Source organism: Mycotypha africana (genome assembly GCF_025528875.1).
Source record: "Mycotypha africana strain NRRL 2978 chromosome Unknown BDF20scaffold_3, whole genome shotgun sequence".
Taxonomy (NCBI): Eukaryota; Fungi; Mucoromycota; class Mucoromycetes; order Mucorales; family Mycotyphaceae; genus Mycotypha; species Mycotypha africana.
Genome location: NW_026515727.1, coordinates 2,077,230 through 2,094,062, shown reverse-complemented (window position 1 = coordinate 2,094,062; position 16,833 = coordinate 2,077,230). Strand labels below are relative to the sequence as shown.

General features: G+C 38.3%; 7 protein-coding genes across 7 annotated transcripts; 3 read left to right on the top strand and 4 right to left on the bottom strand.

The window, feature by feature from the left end:
- Window positions 1–196: 196 nt before the first annotated feature.
- On the bottom strand, window positions 197–1,687 carry BDF20DRAFT_861192 (FAR-17a/AIG1-like protein-domain-containing protein). Its single transcript, XM_053080564.1, has 5 exons — window positions 1,376–1,687; window positions 1,200–1,281; window positions 1,087–1,121; window positions 646–1,000; window positions 197–552 (listed from the first exon to the last, which is right to left on the bottom strand). The coding sequence occupies exons 1-5, from the start codon at window positions 1,487–1,489 to the stop codon at window positions 476–478; spliced, it is 663 nt and encodes a 220-aa protein (XP_052938481.1). The 5' UTR covers window positions 1,490–1,687; the 3' UTR covers window positions 197–475.
- A 176-nt stretch (window positions 1,688–1,863) lies between these two features.
- On the top strand, window positions 1,864–2,758 carry BDF20DRAFT_816062 (peptidyl-tRNA hydrolase PTH2-domain-containing protein; the record flags this gene model as incomplete). Its single annotated transcript, XM_053077126.1, has 6 exons — window positions 1,864–1,941; window positions 2,013–2,138; window positions 2,215–2,268; window positions 2,344–2,397; window positions 2,461–2,528; window positions 2,599–2,758. 6 exons carry the CDS (start codon window positions 1,864–1,866, stop codon window positions 2,756–2,758), a joined length of 540 nt encoding a protein of 179 aa, XP_052938480.1.
- Window positions 2,759–3,183: 425 nt separating this feature from the next.
- On the top strand, window positions 3,184–3,870 carry BDF20DRAFT_816798 (nucleotide-diphospho-sugar transferase; the record flags this gene model as incomplete). Its single annotated transcript, XM_053077193.1, has 2 exons — window positions 3,184–3,670; window positions 3,764–3,870. The coding sequence occupies 2 exons, from the start codon at window positions 3,184–3,186 to the stop codon at window positions 3,868–3,870; spliced, it is 594 nt and encodes a 197-aa protein (XP_052938479.1).
- Window positions 3,871–6,879: 3,009 nt separating this feature from the next.
- BDF20DRAFT_993882 (adenosylmethionine decarboxylase) lies at window positions 6,880–8,981 on the top strand (the record flags this gene model as incomplete). The annotated part of the gene is made up of 3 exons (XM_053085393.1): window positions 6,880–7,723; window positions 7,837–8,063; window positions 8,158–8,981. The coding sequence occupies exons 1-3, from the start codon at window positions 7,356–7,358 to the stop codon at window positions 8,979–8,981; spliced, it is 1,419 nt and encodes a 472-aa protein (XP_052938478.1). The 5' UTR covers window positions 6,880–7,355.
- Window positions 8,982–9,209: 228 nt separating this feature from the next.
- BDF20DRAFT_816536 (uncharacterized protein) lies at window positions 9,210–10,601 on the bottom strand (the record flags this gene model as incomplete). The annotated part of the gene is made up of 3 exons (XM_053077160.1): window positions 9,210–9,484; window positions 9,586–9,746; window positions 9,814–10,601. The coding sequence occupies 3 exons, from the start codon at window positions 10,599–10,601 to the stop codon at window positions 9,210–9,212; spliced, it is 1,224 nt and encodes a 407-aa protein (XP_052938477.1).
- Window positions 10,602–10,897: 296 nt separating this feature from the next.
- BDF20DRAFT_816885 (WD40-repeat-containing domain protein) lies at window positions 10,898–13,286 on the bottom strand (the record flags this gene model as incomplete). The annotated part of the gene is made up of 4 exons (XM_053077203.1): window positions 10,898–10,994; window positions 11,052–12,879; window positions 13,006–13,078; window positions 13,146–13,286. 4 exons carry the CDS (start codon window positions 13,284–13,286, stop codon window positions 10,898–10,900), a joined length of 2,139 nt encoding a protein of 712 aa, XP_052938476.1.
- A 1,072-nt stretch (window positions 13,287–14,358) lies between these two features.
- Window positions 14,359–15,852, bottom strand: BDF20DRAFT_911749 (uncharacterized protein; the record flags this gene model as incomplete). The annotated part of the gene is made up of 6 exons (XM_053083870.1): window positions 14,359–14,385; window positions 14,459–14,887; window positions 14,956–15,458; window positions 15,543–15,601; window positions 15,665–15,743; window positions 15,816–15,852. 6 exons carry the CDS (start codon window positions 15,850–15,852, stop codon window positions 14,359–14,361), a joined length of 1,134 nt encoding a protein of 377 aa, XP_052938475.1.
- Window positions 15,853–16,833: the final 981 nt, after the last annotated feature.

The following is a 16,833-nucleotide window of genomic DNA, read 5'->3' as shown; positions in this document are numbered from 1 at the left end:
ATGAAGATCGTTTGGCTGCAACCATATTCTATTATATTTTTACGACAGAAAGGAGTTTGGTTTTGGTTCGTGTTATAACTCGATACAAGGCTGTCAAAAATGGAAAAGAAGGAAAAATTATACACCCTTTCTCGAAATGTGAAGAGCTGCATTTTTTTAAGGCTTTTTTTCCCATTTTTTTTTTTAAAAAGGAACCCTAAATTACCACTAATTATACGTTACATTTTGACGGTGAATATAGGTTAAAGGCTGAAGCATCTTCTCAGAAGTAGTTGCGTATACTCTGTCTGTTTCATTGCTATTAAAGACTGTTATATATAGATCATAAATGAAAAGATTGATACTAGCAGATGGAAATATATAAGATATCCCGGAAAACAAAAACGCATATTGTATTTCTAAGTTGCTATAATGAATAGCTAAACGTATACATTCTTTTCTTCAATATGTAAACGAAAACCACGCACAATCTATTTTAACTGAGCTTTTTTACTGGGTCTTTCTCAACGAGAACCTCATCCTTTGGATGCAGTAAAGCATGACCTTTAGCAACTATCGAAGAGAAACATTGTATTTTGATAATATTAGTATTGATAACGGACCCACTTCACATTTACTGTCAATTAAACTTATTCAACAACTTACTTATTTTATATAGATTTGAACAAAGCCATCCACAAAGCAAAAAGAAAGCGCCTCGTTGAAAATCGCTTTTGAATAAACCTAGCATTGGGTACGGCCAGAAACCATTGTGTTCAAAGCAGATGTTTAACCAGACGTAATAGAACATAGTAAACGCATATATTGCCAGAATATGTAAAGGAGATCGCTTATAACTTGTATTAAATACCATAAAGTCGATCCAACAAACGACGGTAGGGAATAAATGCAAGCACACATCCAGTTTTAATGGCAAGTCGAAGACAGTGTCTTCTGGAATCAGCAATGATTTATCATATAGAACAAGTGGCCAATAGAGAACACTAACAAGGCCTTCAATCTGATATAGTGAATTGTAATGCAAAGAAAAGTTTGGTTGGTAAGTCTGCTCCTGATGACATCCACCACGAAAAATATATAACTTACTGGTGTAGCAATTGCTGTTAAAGTTTCATACACGACTATGAAAATTGAGCTTAGTGAATGAGTGCTATCAATATTACAAAATTGTGCCATTTGGCTGATTGACGCGTATGTACCTTTCATTGTGCCACTCAATAAATGAATAATTCTAACCATAAACATTAAAGTAGCAACCAGAAGTCCCATTATAGTGAGATACTGTTTTAAAAAGAAAATGATTCTTTAAGTTACATAACATGAGCAAACAAGAGGGAAGTAGATAAAATAGCATAAATGAATATATTTTATATACTTGAAAATGCCCGCCATATCCAGGTGCAGGTACTCCAAAACCAATTCCATAGAATCCGTAAAAGCTGGTCAGCAAGCCAAAAGTAATTACAATCAAATTTAGGCCTTTTGTCATGATATAGATAACTCGGAGGAGAAAAAGAGCTCAGAGTAAGCATTACACAAGCAGTAAAACAGTTTATCGTGGACTAACAATTTAACAGCCGATTGAAAGTCTGCTTCGACAGTCGTCATGTTCGTCCTTGGAAGCAATATTTATACCAGCAAAGATGCGATTGCTCTTCTTTTGTATTGCAGAAGCCAACAAAAAGTATATAAGGTAGGATAATATCATCATCTATAAAAAATAAATTAGAAGGATAACAGTGTTGAGCAGCAAGAGCAAAAAAGCTTTCTACGGAGCTTGAAAAAAGCCTAGACTTCTTATCCACCCTTTACTGATTAGGTGAATGACTTCTTTTCACGAATAGTATGCGAGCGCAGAGAATTATGGTATCAACAACTGTCATTACTGCGATTGCATCTCTTGTGACGGGGTATATTATTGGAAAATACAATGCTCAAAATGTAAGTTGGCTGCCAAAGATAGTAGCAATCGATCTGGTCTGTTACTAATTTCAGCGATCTGGGTGCTGCAGAGATTGAAAGACACCACGAAGGCGTCTAAGCAGACTGAAACAAAAGACGAGAATGATGACGAAGAACTTGACGAACTGCCTGAAGACGGAAAGATCGATCTGAAGAAATACGATAATTTCAAGCTTGTGAGTTTATGTTCTGTGCACAGTCTAGACGGCATGAGCTTTTGTTTTATTGATGATCTTTTTTTTTCGAACAAAGACACTTGTTGTTCGGACTGACTTGGGAATGACAAAAGGAAAAATTGCTGCACAGGTACACCTGCCTATTCCAAACAACTGACAACAATATGATTTAGAGTATTCTAACAACAGGTTCCAAATTTATTAGTGTGGGCATGCAACCCTTGCTTGTTACAAAGCTGCAAAGAGAGTTAATCCGATGGTAAAAAGAGCGAAGGATATATAATCTTATTAATGTGCTTATCTAACGAGCATTATTCCTCAGCTTTTAAGGAATTGGGAAATGTCAGGGCAGGCCAAAGTTGCTTTAAAATGTGATAGTGAAGAGAAACTGTAAGTGCGTGCACTAACATAAGCATTACATAAGCATATCTCTCATTTTTCCTCTTTGGTCTGGGTGTAGCCTTGAAATGCAAGCTGTTGCACTTAGCCTCGGTCTGCCTGCACAAACTATTCAAGACGCTGGTCGTACACAGATTGCGCCTGGTTCACGTACTGTTCTTGGTGTTGGTCCAGGTAATAAAACTGATCATATTGGTTTCGTTTCCTTTGCGGAAAACTAATAGCCAAAAACTCGATTGATAGGCCCTGCTGAACTCATTGATCAGGTTACAGGTCACCTAAAACTATTGTAAGATAATTAGATAGTCCTGAGGTATTATTCTTATATTTCGTGTTATAAAAGCAAATGGACATTAACATAGATTCAAATACATAATAAAAGAGACAAAGAGGATATGTTTTATACAGTTTCATGTACAAATACATTGTCATACGGGATTGTATTTTTATAATGTATAAAAAAATACAAAAAAAACATTTGTAGTTCAGCAGCCCTCCACAATTCTGTGCTGCTATTTTGAACCCGAAAATCTTAAGAGAAACATCTTTTCCCTTTTCCATTCTATTCTTTTCCTTTACCTCGTCTTGATATCCTTCAACAAGCCCTAACCCTATTACCGCCAAATAACTGCTAATAAATATACTCATGGAAGCATTCATTACCTTGGTGGCGACAGAACCCTACGCTGCAGGCGCACTTGTGTTGAATCATCAATTAAGAAAATTAGGCTCAGTTAATAATAGGGATTTTGTTTGTCTTGTCACACCCAATATATCAGATCATGTCCTTGATTTGCTGTCAAAACAGCAGATCACTATCATAAAAGTAGATACACTTCGGTCGAGCAATTACGACAATCTGAAGCTATTAGGCCGTCCCGACCTGGACATAACATTCACAAAGATTCATCTTTGGAACTTGACACAATATTCGAAAGTAGTTTTCTTAGATGCTGATACTTACCCTTTGAAGAGGATTGATGAGTTATTCAACGTCGAGGCCACTTTTGCTGCTGCTCCGGATGCAGGTTGGCCAGATTGCTTCAATTCTGGAGTTTTCGTAGCGACGCCTTCAAAAACAACTTATAGTGAACTGTTATCTCTTGCTGCCTCTGAAAAAGGCTCCTTTGATGGTAAGCAATCATTTTTCAGGGAACAAGCTTTCCCAGAGTTGATTTCCGCAAAAAGAAAACTAAAACTTTGCCTTTTTCAACAATTTTGTTTAGGCGGAGATCAGGGACTTCTAAATACCTATTTTGACTCGTGGTCAACATCTCCAGCTCAGAGATTACCCTTCACTTACAATACAACACCTACCACTCAATACGGGTAAATGTTAGAAATTGCCGACTAGAAAGCTTTTCAACGTATGACACTTACACATGCTTTCTCTTCCTGGTGGTTAGTTATCTTCCCGCATATCAGAACTATGGTCATGACGTTTCCATTCTCCATTTCATCGGCGATAAGAAGCCTTGGGTATATCAAAGATTTGAAGATGGGCATATCCTTCCTCTAGGAGGCGCTTGGAATGGTGTGAAAGAGACGATAGAAGCTTGGTGGTCCACTTGGGGCGAGCAATTCGGGAACGTGAGTATTATCAACTTGGCTATAACTATAACTGATTACAAATAGTGTGTAGGAAATCATATTAAAATGCCTACCGTTTCTCCGCTTTACACTACATCTTTAGACATCACCCCATCAATTACTTTCATCAGTCGATACTTTTTCAGTAGATCATGTATCTTTTGATACTGGGTTTCAAACACGCCCTATTGATCCTTTTAGCAAACCAATCGAGAATGCCTGGGATGCTGAAGACTTCCATTTGGATGATCAGCATAAGTATGTAGAGCCCATGCCGCCTGTACCGGCAATTACTACCTCCGAGCCTGAGTGGTATATAGAAGAGATACGACGCCAGCAACAACAACAACAAGCAGAGGAAGAGAAGGTACTAGTAAAGCTGAACGATATGTAAACGAGATTACCTTGTTAAATTGTCATTAATATATAGAGAAGACGCCAAGAAGAGGAGCACCAGATTAGATTACGAGAAGAGGAGCGTCAGCATAAATTGAAAGAAGAGGAGCACCAGAATAGATTAAAAGAAGTGGAGCGTCAGCAGAGAATAAAAGAAGAGGAGCACCAGAATAGATTGAAAGAAGAAGAGCGTCAAAGAAGATTGGAACAAGAGGAGTTCCAGAATAGAAAGGAACAAGAGGAGCGTCAGCTTAACATGGAAGAGCAGGAGGTATGTTTTTATGTGCGTCTACTAATGAAAATGTAAATAGAAGAAAGACATATTCAAATAATACGTTTAAACAATTAGGAAAAACGCAAAGAAAATGATTTCTCTAAAGAGGAATCACAGAATCATTTTAAGGAAGAGGTAATGTTAATCTCACATAGTACGAGGCTCTTTTCTAATTATTTTCCCCATCTTTATAGCATAAAGCTGAACAAGAGCAACAAAGCCGACAGTTTGTCATTGATGAGGATAATACAAGGCTTAATTATTCTGCCGATGTACAGCAACCGATTAACTATGACCATCAAATAGAAGATGCAGGAATACCCAACGAAGAGCATATACAACACGAGTGTTGCGTCAAAGAGGAGGAAACCGTTGAAAATGAGCAGAATCACTCACAGGATACGTGTCAGCCTATCGAAGAGCCCAAAGTATATTCTATGATTGAATGGGACCCTGCTCGTGAAGCACCACCAACATCGGGAGCTGTCACAGCTAATATTCCTGACCTTACATCGTTTAAAAACGCCTGGGATGAACCTAAATTGAAACAAGAGGAATCCAAGTGGGAGACTTCTGTTCTACAGCCTGATGCCAGAGTCCTTGCAAGCAGACCTGAGTACGCCGAGTATAGCCTTGAAGACTACAAAGGAGATGCATATCAAACACCCGTTCCTGAACCAACTTCACTATCTTTCTCAGCCCAACCGGCACAGGCAATGGAAGCAGAAGAGGAAATGGAGGAAAAGATGCCGGATATGGCATACCCTGAAAGTACTGAAGAAAAGGCTGAAGAGCAGCAGGGGGAAGAGATACAAGACCAACTATCATTATCAGAAGACATTCACTATCCTCCAGCCTTTCCATGGGAAACGGAAGCTGATCACTTCCCCCCTCCATCCCGTATATGGCTCGATGAACTACCTCTGAACGAACGAAGTAGTTATGAATCGAAAATACAGCGTTGCTATACATATAACTATCACAATTTAATAAGCCGTCGTACTAGTGAAAAGCAGGGAGAAAACAATGCTCTTCAAGCTGATTCATCTGATCTTTACCAGAGACTTGACGAAGGAACGTCCTTTTTAGTTGATCAAGAAGCAATCGAGCAGAAGCATGCACAGATTACAGAACATGCTTCCAATATGGCAATGCCTGGATTTCTGGGTGACGACGATACCTCTAATAACTCTCCTGCCGAGGAACTTCGCTATAGAGAATTGGATGCACATTCTTTTGAAGTACTTGAGACCAATGATAAAACAGAAGACAACTCTGAATCATCCCTCGAAACCAAACCAAAGACTACCACTGACAATAATGAAACTGAGTAGAGTATGATTTTTTTTAACAATTCACAAACGACACTATTAATCATTCATTTGAATTATGCGTACTTCTTAGTGATCTTTCATCACCCATGACCCCTCAGGCCAATGGTGATCAGTCTGATCTATTTGCATTAGATACTTTAATAATGTCCTCTAAAGCACAGCATAAATTGGACAAGCTTGCTGCATCACTGATAGCAGATGATGATGACGACGACGACGATATTAGTACACGAAATATGATACCCATAACGTTCAAGCCCACTAGCAGACTTCAATCTGGCTTTCATACACCGACCTCGGGTAGTGGCAGCCGTGGCAGTTCTAAACCAGGTAGCCGAAGAGCAAGTGTTGCTGCGAATATTGGTAGAGTCTCCATTCCTCTAATTCTTAGACGAGACTCTATCCCCATTGTCAACATGATTCCAGCTGACGACATGGATATTTTAAGACGGCCTTCTGTCTCCTCTATAATCCATGAAGATACTGTTTCAGTATATCCTCAAGGAATTCCTATAGAAACTACTTCCGCTATTCACCCTACTAATCTTTCAACTAAGATAGATGACAGTGAACGAACTGTGCAATATGAATAAAAGCATTCCATTTAGAATTATGGGGGCAAATAATTGTCATCATAATATGTCCATATATGAGAAGCAAGCAGGAGCCTGTTAATTTAAGGATTTTTCTTTTTTGATCTAATCTTGTAACACACAATTAAGTTTGCTGAAACGGGAAACGAAGTTGCTGAACCAGAAATATTTAAATGGACTTTTCTCTGTGTGAACAGCCTTTTAGTCTGCTTTTCCTTACACTTTCACTTTCTTCCTTTTTCTTCTAAAGTATAGGAATGAACAATATTTTCTATACCAATTCTAATTGTTAAAAACAGTGAATACTATTAGCACTTGAAAGCAAATCTTCACTTTCACCTTTATATGCGCTCTATAGAAATCCTTTATTATACAGAAAATTTAGTACGATATTTGATTAGCTTACCTTTCCGGCTTCACTTTTCCAATTTTTGGTCCTGACATAACCCAAGGCAGAAATCAGACTATTTAAACGCGAGCCTCTCTCTCAGAAATTCGGCTAGTAACTTCATCAATTGCATCATTAACACATTCATATAAGCACTTATTTAATTCAACTTCAATTCAAGCAAAAAAAAAAAAAAGAAAAATAATTTAAAGCAAAAAAACTAACAGTAACGCACTCAACATTATGACACAAATCAACATTCCTCATCCTTCAGCTCCACCTCCCTCTGGAGCAAACTATTCAGCAGAACATGGTTGTTTTGAGGGCCCAGAAAAACTCCTTGAGATTTGGTTTTCCCCAGCTCCTTTTGCACGCCCTGTCTCTTCTCATGCCCAAGCTACTACTGCTCGTTGTACTTCGAATTCCGATTCCGAATTTTCAGATGAGTCCAACCCGGTTACGCCAAATGATTCCATGATAAATTTATCTCTTGGATTCTCCAATGATCTTCGTACTGTGGAAAAGCCAATTTGGGATTCGATGCTTGCTACAGTAAAGTGTACGATCCTTAATATTGTTAAGAATCAACATGTACACGCATATTTGCTAAGGTAAATTTTTGCTGCATGAAAAGTCTACTTCATTACATGGGTTTGTCGGTGGTTTTCTTTTGACTAACAATCCCTTTTCTATGTGTACTACATCCTGGCAAATTAACATACAGCGAGTCTTCCATGTTTGTTTTTCCACATAAGATTATCTTAAAGACATGTGGTACGACAACTTTGCTCAAAGCAATACCTTTAATTTTGGATATTGCTTGGAACCATTGTGGGTATAAAAGTATCTATCGCTTATTCTATTCGAGGAAATCCTTCATGTTTCCTGACAAGCAACCTGATCCTCATCGGAGCTGGGAAGAAGAAGTCAATTACCTGGATGGTTACTTCAGTAAGCATAAACCTCTAGCATAGTAGCGCTTTATCCTATGTATAAGCCCAATATTGGATTTTAAGCAAACACGTTTCCGTTGCTCTGACCATAGGTAATGGTGCTTCCTATGTTATAGGAAATACTCGTGCTGAAGAATGGTACCTCTATCTTACTTCCCCTGGTCAAACACGTTACGAAATTATGGCTGTCGATGATGCTAAGAGATTGGTAAAAGAGACAGAAGGACTGTCTTGGCTGAGTAATGATGGTTATGCTGCCAACTCTTGGAGCAAATTTAACCCTTCAAACAAAAAACTTCTCAACAGTAACAAGTCGTTTTATAACGCCTATGCTCCAAAGGAGAAAATGACTACTATTCATGGTTATCGAACATACGATGAGACTATTGAAATACTCATGCCTAATCTCAACCCGGAGGCCATGCGCCCATTTTACCACCGTTCCAACGAGCCAGCCGGGTTAGAAGGTGGGAAGCGTGTTGATTTTGAAACTGGTCTTGATCAGCTTTATCCCCAAGCGGATATCGACTCCTACCTGTTTGAACCTTGTGGCTATTCATGTAATGGCTTGGTTGAAGATGGCTACTACACCATACATGTAACTCCTGAACCACAATGTTCTTATGCTTCCTTTGAAACTACCATCCCGGTTAAACCTATGGATACGCCTGAGAACAATAGCCAGGAACGAGAGGATGCCATTCTTAAATTAGTGCGTCAAGTCCTTGACATTTTTCAGCCGGGATCATTCACTATCACGTACTTCACATCTCACATAGACGAGGAACAGCAACGTACCAACATGAACAAACTGGTGCATATCGTTGATAAATACGGTGGATACAAACGCAACGATAAGATTCTTTATGATTTTGAAGGATATGATTTTATATTCGGTCACTACACAAAGATTTAATTATCTTCATTGAAATAAGTTTCATTGCGAAAAAATCGTTTGATCCCTCAAAAGCTTGTTTGATTTATGTATACACACATACACACACTTAAATTGATAGCAGTGCAACAACGTTCAATAAATGTTACAGATTTATTCAATATAGATTCCAGCATAACGATGTAACTTTTTGAGGATCACAAAAAGCTCCATATATGGACGATTTATCGAACTTTCCGATTGTACAAATTAGAACTCCCACCATTTCTTACGTGCCTGCCGTTCATTGTAATCGCGAATAGCTTTCAAAAAATCCCCAGATGCAGCATTCATATCCTGAAATTTCTTATCCAGCTCATTCAACTTTTCTCCACGTTCATTCATCTTTTGCCCTAATTGCGCAAACACATTAGAACTGTTGTTTCCGGTATCTCCTGCCGTTTCTTGTTGCTTCATTTTCGCCTTGTACGCTTCAACTTTCTGTTTTCTGATTTCGTTAGGATCTTCTACAGGCATACGTCCCACTTCAAATTTTAAGAACGAAAGGTATAAAAAGTAAGTTCATATCAATATATAACTTCATATTTTTAAGACTACGTCGTATGTTTTTTGCAAGATACTTTACTTAGCAAATCAAATTCCTCTACCGTTAAAGGCTCCTTCTGGAATGCTCCTGCTACTGCATCTATCCATGACTTTTTTGGTTTTTGTTGCATGCGTGAGGTACAACTCTGGGGAGGTATTGATTTCTGTGCATTAAATAGAATGACAGACTCTCCGATAGGGCTGAAACACAAAAGAAAAATGTCAGTAAGAACTTGTATCAATAGGTTTTTTTTTTTGGAAAGCTTACAAATTGGCTTTCTGTATCACTGAGTACTGTTCAAGCTCGTAATCACCGGTCCAGAAAACAATCCGACCATCTTGGGTTAAGAAAGCTTCATTTAATCTGTCGAGTAAGCAAGAATTTGGTAGACTTCTCTCAAGCATAGGTTCCAGATGTGGTAAAGACAAGAATGCTAGTCTTCCATTATCAAGTAATACGCAAAGACAACTGCCATGTTGTGTGATTATCACCTCGCTATGAACAATGCTGGTTTCATTAAGCTCTTTGCTGACTAGTTTTATGTTGTAACCCGTCATAAATACAGATATACTCCTTGTAGAGGTACAAATTAACAGGTGAGGATTTTGTTGTCGTTGGTATTCTCCTTTACCGATGGCTATCATACGCTTGGATATTACTGTAGAAGAAGACGAAACAGAAGATGAAGTACCATGATGCAAACTGTTACCGTCACGACTTTGTTGATGAACACAGTTTGAAGAGGATATTACTGTATTTTCCGATGTAGAGGAGCTTTTGTTTCCATTATCGGTAATCAGTGAATGTTCATTAGAATTTTCAGAAGAACCAGCCGTACTGATTTTTGCTACTGTTAATGGCGAGTCCCTGGCATTTGTATTCGAATATTTTCGGTCTGTAATCGTCTGGAGCTTGCCTTCCAGCAAATCGATCACATGTAGATTAATCAATGAAGATCCTTCTGTTGCATGGACAATCGGGTGTTCTTCAAAATTAGCTGTTCTTATATTTTCTATTTCGCTGAGATCAATCTGGTGGACATTTCCGTTGTTCATACCAACAAAGAGCTGAGGAGAGACTGTCATGACTTTGTTAAGAGATTGAAATTAGCTATACTACTCTTAGAAAAAAAAACTGCTTCATACAAAGTTACTAATACCTTTTGATGGTGAGTAGGTGTTGAAAAGTTTCATAGATACGATACATGGCATAGTTTCAGGTGATATGTCCTGCGCAGAATTATTATCAACATTATGGGATGTCTCAACATTTCTCTGGCACGAAACTGTCTCTCGTTCGGCGATGTCGCCTAATCAATGGTTGGTTTGAGCTTAAGGCACGTAGTGGTATCTCAGAGATTATTCATGTACTTACGAGTGATCTCATACGAGTATAGATTCATGATATCTATGAGATATAATTGCCCATTGTCGAGCGTTACAGTGATACTATCTGATCGTGAGTTTTTAGGTAACCATTATGCATTGCAAATTCATTAACCTTACATTGAGTTATCGATGCTAAGTATACCTCGTACCGGAGAGCCTAATTTTATAGTTAGACAAGGGTAATAACCGCTCGAGATAGGATTGGAGTAGATTCGATTGAATGATACTGAACTAGTTGTAGATTCTTCCGATGTTCTCGTGGCTGAACTATAGCTAGCCGTAGTTTCGGGAGTCTTCATGTCTAATTCATCCTTTTGTTCGGCTCCTTGGAGTTCTGTTTTTAAGAAGGGATTCGTACTGTCGCTAGGATTCTGTTCCTCATTATTATTCATAGACCTTTCGATAACATCAGAACTATCTTTTTGCATTTCATTGAGTAATGCTGAAATCTCTTCGAGTGTATCATCACAGCTGTTGATAAACTCTTCATTTCTTCTGTTCAGAAATTTAGGATTAATATTGGTCGGCGGTTCAGGGTCTGGGTGATATTGATAAATTAGAACGAAACCGTCACTCATACCAATGGAAACCGTGCCTGTCATTTTATTAAAGTCAACGCAGCATATAAAGGCGTCCTCAGAAGTTAATTCATCGCGACTATAAATAGTTAAATGGCTGAGTGGCCGTAGACCGGTATACGATGCATCCCAAAACTTGATAATTTCTCCTTGATGAATGGTGAGCAGCAAATCATTAGAGGTTACATGATATACGTGATCGGGGCCTACACTACCACCTGTGATGGGTAAATAGCGTGTCTTTTGGTCAGACATGGTATAAGCTGTGACTTGTTTGAACACAGAATCAGAAATATTGGGTATATAACAAGCATTCAGCACATTGGGGTTAATGAATTCAAGAGCAGGCGGAAGCTTCAATCTAGGGTATCCATGTTCTAGGCTATAAATTTGCAGACTATGATCAATATCTATCACAGCAACCGCCAAAGGATTTCGTAAGCCTAAATAGTAGGGATCGTTGCCGAGAATTAAAAAATGGGATAAATCTCTCGATAGAGGCAATAGAGTCTGCTTCTTCACTTCTTTATAATTGTTATTGTCGCTGTTTTCAAGAAGATCATATTCCAAGATGGTCAGGCCATGAATTTGTTGGGCTTCTAAATCTGCAGCAATGAGCATGTATGATTTTTGCAGTTTGTCATTTGTATACCAAGCAATTTGATAAATAGGCCCCACGAAACTGTGTTTGTCGTCATTGCTAACATTCTTATTTGAAGCTGCGAAGTATTCTGCTACTTTCTTTGAGGCTACAGGTTTATGTTCATTTTTAATATCCCATAAGTGTACATAGCCATCATCGTTTCCAGTCACAAAATGGGTTCCGTCAGGATTCCAAGCAAAGCATGTTAGTCCGGCATTGATGTTGTAATCGACCGGCATTTTCAGCTTTTGCAGAGTAAAGGATTTGCGGATAGTCGCTTCACGTATATTCCAAATAAATAAAGCCGAGTTGTATCCAATCATTAATGTGTTCAAATCAATTGGATGAATTTGTAAATCTACTACAACATTACGTTGCTCACAGTTATAATTCTCATTGTTAGCTGCTGGTTTACCCTTTTGTTGATCGCTCAAGGTTTCTATTAGGTTAGGTATCTGATATGGCGATAGGCACCCTTGCATAATATCAAATACGTCCACATAGCCGTTCGCGTATCCAATAAATAGCCAATCTGTTCCTGTGCAATACTCGTGGCAAGTAATAATTTGCTGTGCTTGTAAAGTATGCCGAATGGATTTTGTGCGTAAATCGATGGTTATGATAATATTTTTGGTATCGATGACAACCAAAATAGGATACCCGTTTTTGAATTGAAGATATTTGATACCACTAGATTTAGGTAGCTTTATTGTTGCAGATATTCCTTTACCAAACACTTTAACATAGCCATGCTTTGAATTACCTATTTTTAAAATAATAACAGTAATCAATAACTGATATTTCAGGCACCAATGAATTAAAAAAATTTCGCTTTATTTTTTCTTTTTACCAACTGCCAATAAGCTTGCTATACAATCGAAAGCAACGACATCCAATTTGGAAGGTAAACCGTACGTTGAGATCTGAGCAATTAACAAGCGTTAATACGTATTTGCAATTTGACTGATTTCGAAATTAACGTAGAGGTACCTTTTCAAAATAAATGTCGCTGACTTTTATGCGTTCAGAAAGGGAGCGTTCTAGTCGTCTATCTTTGGAAATGAGCGTTTTTGAAACAACACTATCTTTTGCCTTTTGAGCTAAGCCTGTTAGCTTATCAAATAGTGACATAAAGGACTGGTTGGGTATTATACAATGAAAAGCGAACAAGAGATTAAGCAAATTTGTTTCGTTGTGGAGTTGCCTAACTCAGTTTTTTTTTTCAATTTTTTTAGCAGCGCTTTTAACCTCACAGAATTTCCTATATCTCTTAAACTTTGTAGCTTCTTTTCGTGCATTAACTTCTGAAATGGTAAAAACATAGATCTATTGTTGATAGCCGACGTTTTCGATTCATTATTGAGTCATTGTTTTTTAAGGCTAACGCCTCAAGTAAAAAAATTGCAGCTTCCAATAAGCGGACACTGGCTAACCTTCAGAAAGGATTCCTAATTATCAACGTAAGATGATCTTCAATATTGCACGCACTATGTTAAGTGAAAAATTAATTCAAATACTTATTTGCTGTTTGTTTACCAGGCGCTCTATATTGCGTGGCGTATAATTTTTTACTGGAGTTCGTTTACTTTAACGCAAGCCACGCTTTATGGAACAACAGCAGGTCTTACGTTTATGCTATATCGAATTCTGTCAGCCAATGGTACACCCACCTATAGTAAAGACGGTAATCTGGTGAATAGTGGCGATGATCTAAATTCGGAGGGACTCACTGCGTAAGTTTTTGCGAGGGAAGAAATTAAGTCGTCTGTCATGTTTACATGCTTACTGAAAAGTTATTTTGGCAACAGTTATATGTTTGACATAATTTACGTTACTTGGTTTGTACATATGACAACCGCTTTCATTTCCAGCAAATTTTGGTTTGTTTACCTTGTGGTAAGAAAAAATAGTCGTTTGGTTTTCACTAGCCAGATTCTCAATGAGGATAGAGATCTATCTATTATTGAATTTTTGCTAAAACGATTCATTTTATTATAGATTCCTGCTTATGCAGCATACAAAATTATTCCAATGGTCACGTCCTTTTTACAGAAAAACAAACAGGGAACTAATCAAGACTCATCATCAAACGAAGGAACGTCGAAACGTCAAATGAAGCTTGAAAAGAGAGCCAATAAACGTGGTGGACAGGTTAAATATACAAGATAGTAATGTTTGATACTGTAAAGGCAGTCTTCAGTCGTTATTGTTGCATAGTTAATTGTGATTTCTAGAGCATAATGCGAAAAAAGTTGTTAATCCCTTTGTTTTGAAATACACATAAACCCTCTCTGTAATCTTACCAGTTGTCTGATTTGATCTCTTGTATGTGGTGGGAGTGCGTTTATTTGTTCATCTGTCAATTGTAAAACCTTCATTAACAATTGTTTCTGTTGTTCAGGATCATCCATCATAGGCTGCATAGGCTGAGATTGACCCATAGTAGGAGTGCCTGCCATGGGTACTTGTGGTAGCAATGGCTGCTGGGGTTGCTGTGATTGTATAATAGGTGTTGCCTGCTGTTGTACTGGAGGAGGTTGCTGTGGTGGTAATTGTTGTTGAGGGGCAACAGCGGGGGATTGCTGAGGTACTGTAGCAGTAGTCATTACTCGTGTAATTATGCTAGGGTCTACAATATTCATCATTACCATAGCTTGAAATAATGCATATGCAACTTGAGGATTGGTTGTCAAAAACTCCTTTGTAAAATCAGGTCTTTCAAAAGACATTTGCTGCAAATTGTAGAATATAGTTCTTGTTAAGCATTAATTATTCTCTACTCTTTCTTTTATCAACTAACCTTCATTTGACTCATTAATGTAAACAAGTCTTGAGCGTTCATCGAAGCTAGTACTTTGGAGATTTCATCCACAGACGATAAATGAGGGTTGGATACCATGGGTGATTGTTGTTGAACTGATGGTAGTGGTTGTTGCTGCTGCAAAGGCGGTACTGGCTGATGCACTGGTAGCTGCTGCTGCTGTTGTAAGTGGGGTGGAATTCCTTGCTGCATTGGTTGCATAGGAATAGCATGCTGTTGCATAGGCATATTTTGCGGTGCTGATGGCATACCCTGCTGTGAAGGGTGCATAGGTGGCTGCTGCTGATGAGGTAAAGGTGCAGAAGGAGGCTGTTGTTGTTGTTGTGTGTGAGAGGGACCTCCATGATGGTGCTGGTGGTGCCGATTAGCGTTATTAGCTCTATTTTGATTGTCATCCATAGCAGCATAATCTACTCTAAGCTGACGTCCTCCGATCTCATAATCATTCAAATTGCGAACAGCACTCGCAGCTGTTTCAGCATCTATTTTTTTAATGATTGCGTTTCCAATTAATCTTCTGAGCTCCATGGGTTGTTATTTCCATTACTGGTTAACAATTTTCTTACCGTAAAATTCACAAAATCCATAGCCTTTGGGTCGACCTGTTTCACGATCGAATAAAAGTCTATAAAAAAACGTCAGCTGAATTCGCCTTCACAATTAGCAACGGTCACTGATAGTAGTTTACCGAAATGAAGCAACATGACCGACTTCCTTGAATACATCGATTAACTGTTCCTCTGAAAGTTCGAAAGGGATGTTGCCGACTAGTAAAAGTATACAAGTTTGTGATCAGTCTATCGAACGTAGTTTACAAAGTCCAATATTTTATAAAGTACCAAATACTACACGAGACCCTCTAGTAGCATGACTCATGTTGATTAGTTTACAAAAGTAGTAACAATGAAACGACTACACAATATTCTTAAGCTGGTATTCCTGTACTTAACGAACGAGTCACAGCGGGAAAAAGTACTGCATTGATTTCCTTAGAAAAAATCAAAATACTTTGATTTTCAGACTTATACACAAAAAAAATTGGACGTTCTCTTTTCAAAATTGGAATAATGCTCTGTCTAGCTCAGACAAGTTCTCTATTCAAACATCTGCTCTACTGACGCACTGCAGCCAGATCGAGTAGCTATGAAAGCATAACATAAAAGTTTGATTATGGCATACGATGGATTATGCCATGATGTGTAGTGAGTCGGAGCGGGCCTCGACCAAGACTGGGACAAAGTAGGCATACGTGCTAAGCAGTGTAATGGAAAGCTGGATGATGAGGGCAGTATGCTAATGAGCTTCTACACAGCAAGCTGGCAGCGTAAAGATCGAACCTAAGTTTTTATATAAAGGGACTGACTGCTTCTTTTACACGCGATGTTGAACGCGTAAATGAGATAATGCTTCATAATGTGTTGTCAAAGGAAAGCTTTTTGTTGTCAAAAGCGAAGATCATTTTCGTGTTTGAATCCTTCCACATCTCTCTTCCTCTTCTCTTTCATTTCTTTACCTCGTAAACACTGCTATTTTACTTGCATTTACAAGAGTATTATCATAGATAAAAATCGAAGCTACCGAAGCTACTCAAGCTACCGAAGCTACTCAAGCTACCGAAGCTACTCAAGCTACCAAAGCTACCGAACCCATTTGGTAAGCATGTATTGAGGAATGTGTTTTCGGCGCACAATTGTACTAGCAACATCATTACACAATCAGAACATGCCAAGTGCAAAGACTGTAATGCTTCCGAACATTATAATAAGGACTACTACAAATGCAAGTTTTATAAAGCCGTAACCGCTGATGATGGTAACCTGAAATTTTCTATTCACACACACAAGCCAGTACACTAAC

Excerpts from the sequence above, each read along its gene's own strand:
- BDF20DRAFT_861192 (XM_053080564.1), bottom strand. The coding sequence starts at position 1,489 with ATGACAAAAGGCCTAAATTTGATTGTAATTACTTTTGGCTTGCTGACC. Across the intron at positions 1,001-1,086 it reads TAACAGCAATTGCTACACCA|ATTGAAGGCCTTGTTAGTGT; the intron begins GTAAGTTATATA and ends TCACTATATCAG. Across the intron at positions 553-645 it reads TTCAAATCTATATAAAATAA|TTGCTAAAGGTCATGCTTTA; the intron begins GTAAGTTGTTGA and ends TCTCTTCGATAG.